This window comes from Alligator sinensis, unplaced genomic scaffold (assembly GCF_000455745.1).
Source record: "Alligator sinensis unplaced genomic scaffold, ASM45574v1 scaffold505_1, whole genome shotgun sequence".
In the NCBI taxonomy this organism is placed as follows: domain Eukaryota; kingdom Metazoa; phylum Chordata; order Crocodylia; family Alligatoridae; genus Alligator; species Alligator sinensis.
The window spans coordinates 3,422,033-3,436,164 of NW_005841940.1; the positions used below are offsets into that span (position 1 = coordinate 3,422,033).

The 14,132-nt window shown below is 51.6% G+C and overlaps 1 gene segment (V, D, J or C); it reads left to right on the forward strand.

Annotated features, from left to right (window-relative positions):
• The first annotated feature begins 10,100 nt into the window (after positions 1-10,100).
• Positions 10,101-10,737, forward strand: LOC102376683. The segment is given in 2 exon segments: positions 10,101-10,186; positions 10,304-10,737. Coding segments are annotated over 2 exon segments (480 nt in total).
• Positions 10,738-14,132: the final 3,395 nt, after the last annotated feature.

Consider the following 14,132-nt stretch of genomic DNA (forward strand, 5'->3'; position numbering starts at 1 on the left):
AGTTCTCATATTCTGCCCTGTTTCTAGCACTCCAACTGCCATCCCACCATCCCTGGAGAGACAGCAGCAGTAATCCCCATGTTTTCCCTCCAGGCCAACACCCACCTCTACACATGATTGGGAACAAGCACATGTTCTAGGCTTTGCAGCATCCCTGGGTGTTGAGTCCCATCAGACAGGCTGCATGTGGACTATTGGCAGGGAAGAAGACTCCCCACTGGGGAATGGAGATAGGATGACACCACTCTCCTTTGAAAACCAGACACTTTGGCATGTGCTTCCAGCCTTATCTTATGGACAGTTTAATGAAAACATCAATACGGTATGGACTGCAAAACAGAGTGGGTGTGTGCAGATTGCACACTCATTAAATGCTGCCTTTAGTAGTTTACACAAAATACTAAGCCTTTGTCTGTCAATGTTTAATCATCATAAATACTGCTATGAGTGGGGCTAAGCCTCATTGAAACTGGGAGGCAATAGCCCTGCCCCCAGCTGAGAGCCCATTTCTGCCTGGTGTCTCCTGTCTTAGACTTTCAGGTCTTTGGGACAGTGTTTGTGACCTGTGTCCTTCTAGTGCTGAGCACACGGGGGCTGAGTCATGACTTGGGCTCAGATGCACAAGTGTAATGCGACAACTGGCAGATACTGGCAGTAGTGTGAAGCCATGTCTTTTCTCGAAATATTGGGAGCAGCTCTTCCCCTGTCCGTGCCCTGGAGTGCAGCCCTAGGGTTTGGGACTGAGTTTGTAACATCTCCTTTGAGGAATCCAGCAGAAACAGAACATTCGGAGTTCAGAGCCAGCAGCTGGCTGTAGATTAGAGTCCTAATTGCAGTGGATGGGGACAGAGGGAGAGCATTCACCCCTGTGGCACACTAGCATTTTCTTCGGAAGAGGTTTGCAAGTGCCATAGGAATCCCCTTCATCTGGGCTCCTGTGGGGACAGCTGGATAAAAGAGGCATCTTCAGCATAGAGACAGCTCTGGGGTGTCTCAGTGGCCCTTTGCACACTGAATCTGCCCCCTTGAAGACTGAGGTTCCCTTGGCTGGCAAGAGAGACCCAAACCCTAAACCTGACAGAGTTTATCAGTGTATGAGAGGGACCAGGCTCCTTCCTGCTGCTTGCCTCAGACAGAGCCGGCAGACAGACAGACAGGGAGGAAAGAGACACAGAAAGGCAAAGGCAGGAGGAGCGCAGAGCAGGGCCAGTTCCACCTGGTTTCCTCTCTGGAGGCTGTTGGGACTTTTCCATTTCCCACCTCTCCTTTCTCGTGTCCTGCTGGGCTGTGCCTACTGGTAGGACCCTCCAGGGCACTTTTAGCTGGCAGCATCCTGCTTGTGTTGGCCATATTGCTTCATTCAGGTTCCTTTTTGTCCCAAACCACTGGCACCTTGCAGTGCCGTTCACATGTGGCTGAGCACCCAGAGCCCTTCTGCACAGCCCCTCTGAGCAGAGGCACGGGGCAACACTTGCAGACCCTCTGAGTGTGGGAGTGCAGGAGGGAATCCTTCACCATGGACATCATGCAGACATGTCCCCTCGCACCAGCCTGAGCTCAGTGAAGTAGTGAACAAGCTGAGCGCTTGTACAGATCTGAACAAAGGCTCTGCATCAAGCACTGTTGACTCCATCCTCAACTTCCCCCTCTACCTGGAGTCCAGGCTGGGGATGAGGTGGGTTATTACTGTGCTGTGTGGCACTCTGCCTCTTCTCACAGGGACACAGTCAAGCGGAGAAGAGCAACATCTCTCTCTTCCTCCCAGACTGGGCCCCACTGTTAGCACCACTGTCCACCAGACAGTGCTTGGGGATCCTAAAGCACCTAAACGTGAAATATGAACACAGACAGCTCAGTGTCCTAAAATCAAAGTCTAACATCATTAATATTACAAATGTTATTTTAGAAGTTTCTATACACAAAGAGAGAAAAACATTTAGTACGATAATCTCATCCAATTCCAGATATTACTTTGTTCAACAGAAAAGCCGGGCCACACAGTTCCTGAAGCAAAGGTGCATCGTTGGCTGGGATGGTCCAGCCAGTTGATGAAGGCTGGATTGATGATGATGATGACAAAAACACATATAACTTCCTTACTGCCCTTTTTTATGCTTTTCTTCATCTTCACTCCTTCAATGACTTTTTGCTTTTGGATTGGTCTCTCTGCAGTCAGCATATCATCCATATTTTATCCTGTCAGCATATTGCTTTGTTCAACAGACCCATCGCGATAACACCTCATAATTTTAGTCATTTTCCGGTGTCTTACTTTCGGTATTGTACATTGGTCTCCCTTATCATCTTTAATTCACATATCTAACCATTTCATCTCCCAATTCAGCCGGTTAGTCCTAGGTTCAGTTAAGTCGAGCTGGTAACAAAACTACTAATATGTTGTGTTAGAAAAACTTGTGTTAGAAAAAGAAAGAAACATGATGCAAGCAAACTCAAGGCATGCAAGAGTCAAGGCCAGCTGATATTGCAGACACCAGCAAACTGAAAAGTTCAGATAATAATGAGGCTATACAGAACTTCAGTAATGATTAAATAAGACTAAATAAAGAAGAAAACTTGAAAAAATACTGTAATCCACCACTCTATAAAGAAGTGCAACTTTAAAGCATCAAATATGACAAGCTACCCTAACATCACTCTCAGGCGCAAAGCTCAGACCCTGAAAGAAGACCTATCTCCTTATTTTACCTCTACGGGAGCCCAGGGGAATGGACCTTCTTTGCACAAGATAGGCCCTCTCGCTGTGGTTGCAAAGTCCAAAGTGACTCCATGCCTAGCCTGGGTGCAATGTGTTCCTTAAGATAATTTGCACATAATCACAGCCTATGTGCCTTTTGCACAAAACCACACCCTGTGTGACTTTACATTCAGAAGGACCTGGTCTCTCAGCCCTGGTGCATGAAGGCTTACATGTTTTCAGAAATACATGCTAGAGCCAGCTTTACACACCCAGAGTCCTTCATGTGTATGTGCACACAGAGATGCACACCATGGAGCAGTCTGGCAGGATAGTTCAGCACCACACCATGGAGGATGCAGTGAGCCATCACCGGTGCCCACCTACAAACTCGTCAAAAGCCACGATGCAAATCTGCTCCTGTTCCCATATCATTTCTGTGCATGTTTGGATGAAAATAACTACAGCTGTAGCATAGGAAATTGAGTAGAGAAATCTGTCAGGAAATGGAGGGGGAACTGTTGTTCTCCATGGGCTTTGTCCCATGCCATCATTTCTGGGTGAAGGAGGGGCTGTGACCAGCAGTGAATTGGTTACATGCAGCCGGTCCCTACTGCTTCCCTTTGTGACCCTTGATCATAAAGCAAAGCAGATGATCTCTGATTATGTTTGCAGAGCTCCGTGCTCTGTTTCCCAGCTGAGGTATCAGGAGAGGTTTCCCATGACCACTAGATGTCAATCTTGCTGCACAGATCTCCTGCAAGATGATTGAAGGACAGGTGGTCTCCAGGGAAATGAGCTAAGAGGGGTTTCCGCTTCTGTATGGTCTAACTGCCGATTCACTCCATGTCACAGTTTCTGAATTCGCCCTTTGTGAAACAACGTCCTTTTCCTGACATCTGTGGGCGCTTGGGTCCTTGACCCAAAGACATGGGTGGGGCGGGAGTGGGGGATGGAGTGGTGGGGACATCTTGGCCCTAAGCCCCTGGTGCTGCACTCAACTGGTCGGCATTCATTTCTCCTGCCTGGGACTTGAGTATGTCAGCCAGACTGATTCATCCTTTTCTCTGTCTTCCCTGCTGGGAAAGTAAAGCCTTCAGAGCTGGGAGCATCTCACATGGAGTCTGTCTAGTGCTGGGAACCCTGGTTCTGTAGGGAACCCAGAGGTCTTCTGGGGACTTGCAGCAAAACCCGCTCAGTCCTGCTTTTTCCACCAGCAGGAACAGCAGAAGGATCATGAGAGGAGGGAGACACCGGCCCGAAGAGTAACAAGCCAAATGATAGTGTCTCCTCTCCCAGGGCAGTTTAATCCATCCTCATCAAATTTCCTCCTTGTCCTCTCTGTCAACCACTTCACAGTTTGACGGACTCCCCCTGGCTGCTCTCACCTCTCCTTGCGTTCCCTGTCAGACCAGTCCTGTCCCTGGACCCAGCCTCCCTGCACAGATCCTGGGAGCTGTTGCCTTCTACTCAGAGTCCTTGCTTGAGTCCTGTTTCTACTGCCGGGCCCAAGGACGCTGCCTAGGTCTGGATGATCGGGGGGAGGCAGACGGCGAGACCTGAACTGTGTAAGGAACTGAATATTTTTAACAGATAAATGTGTACAAAACAGCCTGTGTCTAATTTGCACCAGTTTTCCTCCTCTCCAGTGCTCTTCTAGGCAGGGGCCACGTCCATGGATGGCCTTGTGTAGCACCCAGCACTTTTATTCCTTAACTGGGTCAGGGCCTCTTTCCACTACAATGAGAATATTATGGGATATGGAGACAGTGCTAAGAAGTGTCCAGAGCACAAGAGCCCAAGCCCTGCTAGAGTCACCTGGATCATGGACGAGAAGTGCCTCTCAAGAGGTCTACATGGCACAGCATAGGCCATGCTCCAGTGCCAGCAGTGAGCGCACCAATGTCAGCTAGGTGCCCCAGCTGTGACGCAGTGTGTTTTACCCAGGGCAGAGCAGAGACCAGAGTTCGTCATGGACGTGGAGAAACTACAATTCAGAACATCTTGCTCAGGAAAGATATAACAGCGTGAGGGAGCATGCACAATTGCACATGGTGGACGTAGTCTTTCTGGACTTTAGGAAGGCCTTCAACACTGTCTCTGATGCCATTCTTATTAAAAAATTAGGAGATTGTGGTGTCGATGCCTACACAGTCAGATGGGTCACCAATTGGCTGGAGGGCCGCACCCAGAGAGTGGTGGTGGATGGGTCATTTTCAACCTGGAGGGATGTGGGCAGTGGGGTCCCCCAGGGCTTGGTCCTCAGGCTCGCACTATTCAACATCTTCCTCAGCGACTTGGACGAGGGGGTGAAAAGCACCTTGTTCAAATTCGTGGATGACACTAAGATGTGGGGAGAAGTGGGCACGCTAGAAGGGAGGGAGAGGCTGCAATTGGATCTGGACAGGTTACGGGGTGGGCGGATGAGAGCAGGATGGGATTCAATACTGACAAGTGCAGGGTACAGCACCTGGGGAGGAAGAACCAGCAGCATGCCTACAGGCTGGGGAACTCCCTTCTCGTTGGTGCAGAGGCAGAAAAGGATCTTGGAGTCATTATAGACTCAAAGATGAACATGGGCCGCCAGCGTGGGGACGCAGTCAGGAAGGCTAATCGCACCTTATCATGCATCCACCGATGCATCACGAGCAGGTCCAAGGAGGTGATCCTCCCCCTCTATGCGGCACTGGTCAGACCGAGTTGGAGTACTGCGTCCAGTTCTGGGCGCCGCACTTCAGGAGGGATGTGGACAACGTGAAGAGGGTCCAGAGGAGGGCCACTCGCATGATCAGGGGGCAGCAGGGCAGACCCAACGAGGAGAGGCTACGAGACCTGAACCTGTTCAGCCTCCACAAGAGGAGGCTGAGAGGGGATCTGGTGGCTGTCTATAAACTGGCCAAGGGGGACCAGCAGGCAATGGGAGAGTCCCTGTTCCCCCGAGCACTACTGGGAGTAACAAGGAATAACGGCCATAAGTTTACCAAGAGTAGATTCAGGCTAGACATCAGGAGGCGCTACTTCACAGTCAGGGAGGCCAGGAGCTGGAACCAACTTCCAAGGCAAGTGGTGCTCGCTCCTACCCTGGGGGTCTTCAAAAGGAGGCTAGATAGACACCTATCAGGGTCGTTTGACCCCAGCATCCTTTCCTGCCACGGCAGGGGGTCGGACTTGATGATCTGCTCAGCTCCCTTCCAACCCTACTAACTATGAAACTATGAAACATAGTAATGCTATCCCCCCATACCTGCCCTCTATTCCCATGACAGTCAAGCAGAAAGAATGCAATGTTTAACCACCAGCATGAATGGGAATTTACAGAAAAGCACCTTCCCTCCGAGCGCTGTGCACTGGGCTCTGCTCTCCGGCTCTCGGAGCGGTGGAAGCAGAAGCAATAAACACACGTCCTGACAGGGCGATGCACCAGCAGCAGCCAGCGCGGTCAATGAATGGTTAATAATGGGTTTGTGATGTTGATTTCAGGGGTCGCAGCCTGTGGTGAAACAAGAGCCTGCGGTGTCCGTGTCCCCAGGAGGGACTGTCACTCTGTCCTGCAGCCTGAGCAGCGGAGCCGTCACCAGCAGCAAATATCCTCACTGGTACCAGAGGAAACCTGGCTGTCCCCCCGAAAGCAGCTTATTTATGAAACTAATAACAGACCCTCGGGGATCCCCACCCGGTTCCCGGGGTCTATATCTGGCCAGAGGCTGCCTTTACCATCACTGGGGTCCACGCTGAAGATGAGGCCGACTACTACTGTGCTGTGCACGCTGGCAGTGGTGCGTTGTACACAGCGATAGAGCCTGATTGGAAACTAAGACATAAACCTCCCTCTCCTCCTCTGCACCTGTTCCCTGCTATGAACTCCTTCCTCAGGCTGCAGTTTCCTTTTCCCAATTCCATTTTAATTCAAAATTTTACACCCCAGACCTTCCCTCCCTTTGTCTCCACAGTCCATTACCTGCAGGTCAGCTCAGGCAGAGCCCTGCAGACCAGACTGCATGTTTTCAATGCCCTCTGAACTTCATTTGCCCATCACAATATTTGCCATGATCACCACCACCATGGAAGGTAGGTTTTGCTATACCTGGAAAGGGAGATCTTTTTCTCCCTGACCTTGAATGCCTTGGTGTAATTGTGGGTGGAGACCTGTCCACTGCACTGCAGGCAGGCCCCTCTACAGGAGGCTACAATAGCTTCCCAATGGGAGGATCTCACCTACATACTTTATTTTATGGAGATAGGGCATTTCTTCCTAGCTTGCTCCTGTGGCTTTTTGGCTAAAGGCAATTGAGAATTGGGGGCATCTGAACCCCAGGACATCTGGGCTTGGGTCGTGCATGTAGGATGCCTGCCAGTATCTGATATCCCAGGTTAAAGAGATTGGGAGGTAAGATACTTACTTGCTGGTGGTAACACCGGACGCACCTGAACAATTCAGTTCTCCCCAGTCGATGGGCTTTGGAATGATTTAGCTTTTTTAGCTAAAAAATCTTTCCTGAGACAGGAAATTAAATATATCGTGGTCTCCATGGACCAAGCCCTGATGTTGAGATGTCTGGCAGCAGGGGCCAAAATCAGAAGTGACGTCCATGGGAATGTAAACTGCTGGGCTCCCAATGCACCCCCTGGTGCTAGCCAAGCCAATCAAAATATGGACAAGCCCAAAGATGAGTCTTGTGTCTCCTTCTGTCTCTTCTCCTTAGGAGAGTGAGAAAAGTCAGGATGACCAAAAGAGCCAGTGACCAGGGTCCAGATTTGCATGAAGGGGCTGTTCTTATTTCTGGGGGTTTCGGAGAGACTTGGAGGGTGCCTCCCAGAAACCTGTTTATGTCAGGAAGCTGAGCTCCTCTGCACTCCCACCATGGCCTGGGCCACGCTCCTCCTTGTGCTTTGCATTTACTTCTCAGGGACTTAGGATTCCTCCGGAGTTGCCACTATGGTCATTCCCTGCAGTCACCCTCCTCTCTCCCTCTGTCCTTGCAATGCTGAAGCTCCTCTACGTCTCAGCTCCCTCTTACTTCAACTTGGTCCCAGGTTCGGGTGCCGGCCTGCGCAGACTCAGCCGCCCGCAGCATCAGCCTCTCCCGGGGGAACAGTTCGACTCTCCTGTACTCAGAGAGCCTGGCAGTGCTCTGGGGAGGGTTATTTTTGATGCTCGCCATAAACTGTGTGGGTTTCCAGGCTGATTCCCTGCTGCTGTTGACAGCTCTGCCAACATGGCCATGTGAAGCGTTGCCAGAGGTCAGCCAATGGTGAGGCTGATTATTCCTGTGCTTCACTTGGCATCAGAAGCAATAATGCCAAAGTGCTTCAGACACAAGGGGACTGAGACACAAACCTCCCCTGTAGTACATCCACAGGTGCATCTCGAGTAGAGCCAGGGAGGTGATCCTCCCCCTCTATGCGACGCTGGTCAGGCCGCAGCTGGAGTATTGTGTCCAGTTCTGTGCGCCCCATTTCAGGAGGGATGTGGGCAACATGGAGAGGGTCCAGAGGAGGGCCACCCGCATGATCCGGGGACAACAGGGCAGACCCTACAGTGAGAGACTGCGGGACCTGAACCTATTCAGCCTCCACAAGAGAAGGCTGAGGGGGGACCTGGTGACCATCTATAAACTCACTAGGGGGAACCAGAAGGGTTTGGGGGAGACGCTGTTTCCCCTAGCCCCCGCTGGCATAACAAGGAGTAATGGGCACAAGTTGATGGAGAGGAGGTACAGATTGGACATCCGAAAAAACTACTTCACAGTTAGGGCGGCTAGGAGCTGGAACCAACTTCCAAGGGAGGTGGTGCTGGCCCCTACCCTGGGGATCTTTAAGAAGAGGCTGGATACCTACCTGGCTGGACTCATTTGAGTCCCGTTTTTTGTTTAGGGTTCTTTTGTTGTTCTCCCGCCCTGGCGGGGGGTCGGGCTAGAAGATCTATTAGGTCCCTTCTGACCCTAAAACTATGAAACTATGAAACTATGAAACTAGACTTGGCCCTGAAATCCCTTGTCCTCATGCTGCCTGAGGTGGGTAGTGTGTAGAACTGTTGCTCCTTAAGCTCTGACGGTCCAGTTTCCAAGAGGGGTACCTTGTCGAGCAGCTGCCTTGTGTCCGCATACTGCCATGGGTGCCCGGGGATGGAGCTCTGCGGGGATACCCTGCAGCCCTGGATTGGCATGTGTTGGGGGTCTTGGTTCTTAGAAATGTGGAGCCTTCTGCTGGGGTTGTGGAGGGCGGAGGTCTTGGCCAGCTCCAGTACGCAGTGAGACAGGGGTGTAACCAGGCAATCCCCCCTCACAAGGGAGTGGCAGGAGAAGCCATGCTCCCTGGCACAACCACAGAGGTTTCAGACCACGGACACATGAGCGTGTCGGCATAGCAGTGGTGTGCTCGTGTCTGTGTCCTTACTGCCCTGGTCCAGAGCAGTTTCTCATTAAGATCTTGCAGCTCTGAGTTGCTAGGATGCCCAGCTCCCAAGCTTTCCAGTCTGTGTGGGATGTAATGGGCACATTGCGATCCTCTGCAGGTGCTTCAAATGGAAAGTACTTTTGTAGATGTCAGTGAAGTCTGGCGGTGGAGTAAATGAGATGAGAATGTGGCCCCGAGCCTTTGGACAAAGGAAACAGCCCCTGTGTTTGTACAGCCTCCAAATCCCACTTTGTTGACTAAATGCTCCAAGTTCGCTCCCCACTTCCATCAGCTGCACTCCCACTGTGGGGTAGTGAGGTGAGGAGCAGGTTTTTCCTTCTTTGCATATCAGCAAACCCTTCTGCTACTGTGTGTCCATCACTGCTGAGTGGGGGTACACCAAGCAGTGGCCTCATTTGCTCCCAGCACAATGAGATGGGACGTAGCTGCCGTGGCTTCTTGAGTTCCCAGCCCCTAACCAAAGGCCCAGGTGATGAGCACCTGTCCCATCTGAGGACGGTCCCTCGGTGCAGATTGCAGGGCTCTGATGTTGCTGGAATAAAGGAAGGAGCAGCCCCCAGAGCCGGGTGTGAGGTGCCCAGGGATGATCCCTTGGAAGCCTTCTCTGCTTCACAGTGTTGGCTGGGAATGGGATTTGTCTGACAGCCCAGTAGTGCAGCTATGTGCTGTTCATGCAATTCCCCACTTTGCAGAATGGCTGATTTGAGGCCCTGAGATGTGATCATGCATTCTGTAATAAGCACCTGAAAGTGGCCTCGCCGCATCCTGCTGCAGGGGTTTTGCAGCTCTGCCTATGCTGGCATTGTTGAGTCGAAACACCTTTAACCCTCTCTCGTTAGACAAAGGCTGTTTTTTTTGCACCTCTTCTTATGGGGGAGAGGGTGGCTGGGAAGAGAGCAGCAGCCAGTAAACAGGAGGCAGATTTGCATGAAGGGGCTGTTTTCTGCTCTGGGGTTTTAAAGAGATTTGGAGGGTCCCAGACACAGACTTGCTTGTCCCTGGAAGCAGAGCTGGTTTGGATTCCCACCATGGCCCTGGCTCCGCTCCTCCTTGTCCTTTGCATTTACTTCTCGGGTATTTAGAAACCTTTCAGACCTGCCTCTGAGATGATTTCCTCCACGGTCACTCTCCTCTCTTACTCCCCTTGCAGCTCCTCTCACTCAGTGTTTTCTCTGTCCTGTTTTGGTTCAGGTGCTGGTGCCCAGTTCGTGCTGACTCAGCCGCCCTCGGTGTCGGCATCTCCCGGAGGAACAGTTACCATCACCTGTGCCAGGAGCAGCGGCAGCTTCAGTGACAGCTGGAACTCCTGGTACCAGCAGAAGCCTGGCAGGGCTCCGGTGATGGTTATATATGAGGATACTAAAAGGCCCTCGGGGATCCCCAGCCGATTCTCAGGGTCCATTGATGAATCTGCCAACACGGCCACGTTAACCATCAGTGGAGCGCAGCCGGACGACGAGGCTGATTATTACTGTTTAACGTATGACAGCAGCAGCAGCAGCAATGCCACAGTGCTACAGACACAAGGGGAACTGAGACAAAAACCTCCCTCAGGTTTACAGTGTCTGGACTCTCGCTTCCCAGAGGCTCCTGCTGCCAGGTGGGAGCAGTTCCTCAGTGTCTGAAAGTGTTCCCTTGCCTCCTCACCTGGCCATGGCACCTCTGGAGCTGAGCTGAGCTGAGCAGTGACTCCAGGCACCATGGGCTGCAGGGTGCATCCATGGAGCACTACGAAGATATTGTGCCTGGTGCCTGCAGAGCTGAAGTGATGGGGAAACTATTTGTGCCTCTGCCCGATAACACGGTGTTTTCCTGTCTGTGTGGAGACATGGGATGTGTCCATTCAGTGAGGCTGGGAGCGGTGGGATGATGAAGTGCAGGGGGAGTGAGGGGAAAGGGGCAGAACCGGGAAGGACATGAGGTTGCTTGAGTTGGTCCCTAGTGGGGTGAGAAAAGATGAATGATGCGGATGTGTCAGTGGCCGCCAGGTGTCCTCCTTGCCCACACCTTTGCCCTTCGTTCTGAGGCTCGCTGGGATAGATGACAGCAATCACAGCCAGCCAATTTGCAGTGTACAGATGTGACCTGACTGTAGAGATGTGATCTGTGCACGTTTTACAGCATGTAATTCAGAGCACCTTTTAGAGCACTATAAAGTTACAGCACTCTTAAACATGACAGAAGTGCAGTGTGTCCGGGTGGGGGGCTGCTGAGGCCCCCTGCACTGTTTAGGTGAGGAGATGGGGGGCACTCCACAGTCACCTGGGGCTTCTCCACTGGTCAGAAATGGGAAAAACATACACAGGTTAGTTAAAGAGCTGTAGGTTACCTAAGTGCTGTAAAATATAGCGCTTCAAATTGAATACCTCATTGAACAAGGGCTAATTTACAGCGCTGTACCCATATTTACGGTGCAGTAAAGCCATGCACTTCTGGTAAGTCACGGCAATAAAGCTCTTTAAATGGTGACAAAAACAACTTCTGTACATGCCTGTGACTGCTTCACTGCTCCCAGTCAAACTGGTTATGGAACAGCCACCTTCATGGCAATGCAAAGGAGGAATCATTTCAGGGCCTTTTTACATGTTAATTCTGGGCTCTTGGTAGAGCACGTAACCCCTGGACTCTCTGCACGTTAGCACCTTCAAGGCCACTCCCCACAGACCTGCCACTCAAGTTAAAGGTGTGAGTGCAAGTCAGCACTGAGTCGATTAAAATTTGTGCGCTCACAGTGTCACGTGGAGCAAGGCCTCTGGTGTGCGGTGTTCCCTCTGGCTCATTCTTCCCAGAAACAGTGCTCATGCTGTGCAGGGATCGTACTACAGCAATAAAAAATCCAGGACTTTCTCTTGTATTTGTGGAACTAGGATGGAGATGGGGTTCATAGGTCCAATGAGGTTGGGGAGTGTAGAAAAGGGAAGAGGCTGGAAGAGAAGGTGTTTCTCTGAGAGGTTTTCTGGAGAGTCCTTATTGTGTTGATTTCCAAACTAGAAACACTGTGGCCACAACGGTTTTAGGAGTCATAGTGTGTCACAGAGTAGGCTTGGCTTTCACTGAAGAGACTATGCAGAGTAGAACCATTAATAGTGATGGAGCCAAGAGAATCCATATGAAAATGATTCTGACGGGAGGATGCATGCTGGTCCGAGGCACTTACACAGACTGGTGTAGAGAGACCAGGACCCCTCTCAAGACAGGTCACTGGAGTGAATTCCTAGAGAGATGACGGAGATTTATAGATTCATAAGTGTTAGGGCTGGAAAGGACCTCACTAGATCATTGGTCCAGCCCCCTGCTCGAAGAGGAGGAAGGCAGCTTGGGTCAGATGATCCCAGCAAGGTGCGCGTCCAGGTGTTTTTTCAACGTAACCAGGATCACTTAGGGGGGGTCTATTTCAGATTCTGGAGATTCAGACAGTAAAGAAGTTTTTCCTTATTTCCAGTCTAAAACAGTCTTCCAGCAGGTTGTGACCGTTAGACCCTGTCTTCCCTTGGGGTGCCCTGGCAAACAGACGTTCTCCCAGTTCCTGATGCACACCCCTTATGTACTTACAGGCTGCCACCAAGTCACACCGAGCCTTCTCTCCTCCAGGCTGAAGAGCCCCGTGCCTGTCAGCCTCCCCTCATAAGGCCTGCTCTCTTGACCTAATAATGCGTGTGGCTCTCTGGACTCTCTCAAGTTTCTCCAAGTGTGGAGCCCAGAATTGGATTCAGTACTCCAGCTGCGGCCTCACCAGGGCTGAGTGAAACAGGAGGATGACTTCTTGGGTTTTGCTTGACATGCATCGATAGATGCAAACCAGAGTTTTATTCACTTTTCCAGCCGTAGCGTCACCAGGGCTGTCCCTAGGGAGAGGTGAGTTACAGGGACTGCCCCAGGCTCCATGCTTTGGGGGGGCCCCACGGAGTTGGCCTTAGCAGCCACAGTGACTCCGTGCTGTCACTGGCTTCATGTCCAGCTGCTTGACACCCGCCCCCCACCCCGGCCTCCGCCAAATGCACCGCCAGCTTCATTTTGGCCAGGGCCAGAGACCCACACAGGCTGATTTGCCCCAGGCCCCATACCCTGCTCAGGTCATCTCTTGGCATTGCATTGGTGGCTCATGTTCATCTTGTCCCCCAATCATGACCCCCAAGTCTCTTTTGGTCGTGATGCTAGTGAGTGTATACTGCCGAGCCTGTAAGTGTAATGCGGGTTCTTTCTCCCAAGGTGGAGCACATTGCATTTCTCTGTGTTGAATATCATCAGGATTTGATCCGCCCACCTTGTGATATGAGATTAGTCCCAACCTGGAGTGGCAGCTGCCAGGGTCAGGGTAGCATTGAACTGCTGAGTGTAGAGGGGACCACGGTCCTGAGGAACAGGGAGCCTTGTGTTGGGGAAGAACTAAGCAGCTCAGGTCCACGGTGAGCAGGAGAATAATCAGGGAGTCCCACTCTCCCACTGACTTGGGTTATTTTTTCTTTTCTGTATCCTTAGCTCTTTCCTAACAGGAGCTGCATGGCATGTGCTGCACTGGACTGGGAACTGGGGGCGAGATGGTCATAGAATCATAGAAGTCGGGTCGGAAGGGACCTTGTAGATCTTCAAGTCCAACCCCCTGCCTGGACAGGAGGAAAACTGGGCTCAAATGACCCCAGTCAGGTAGGCATCAAGCCTCTTCTTAAAGACCCCCAGGGCAGGAGCCAGCACCACCTCCCTTAGAAGTTGGTTCCAGATCCTAGCCACCCGAACTGTGAAGTAGTTCTTACGGATGTCTAATCTAAACCTACTCTCCAACAACTTGTGGCCGTTATTCCTTGTTATCCCGGGGGGCGCTAGGGGAAACAAGGTCTCCCCCAAACCCTTCTGGTCCCCCCGGTGAGTTTATAGATGGTCACAAGGTCCCTCCTCAGCCTTCTCTTGTGAAGGCTGAACAGGTTCAGGTCCCATAGCCTCTCACTGTAGGGTCTGCCCTGCTGTCCCCGGATCACGCGGGTGGCCCTCCTCTGGACCCTCTCAATGTTGTCCACATCCCTCT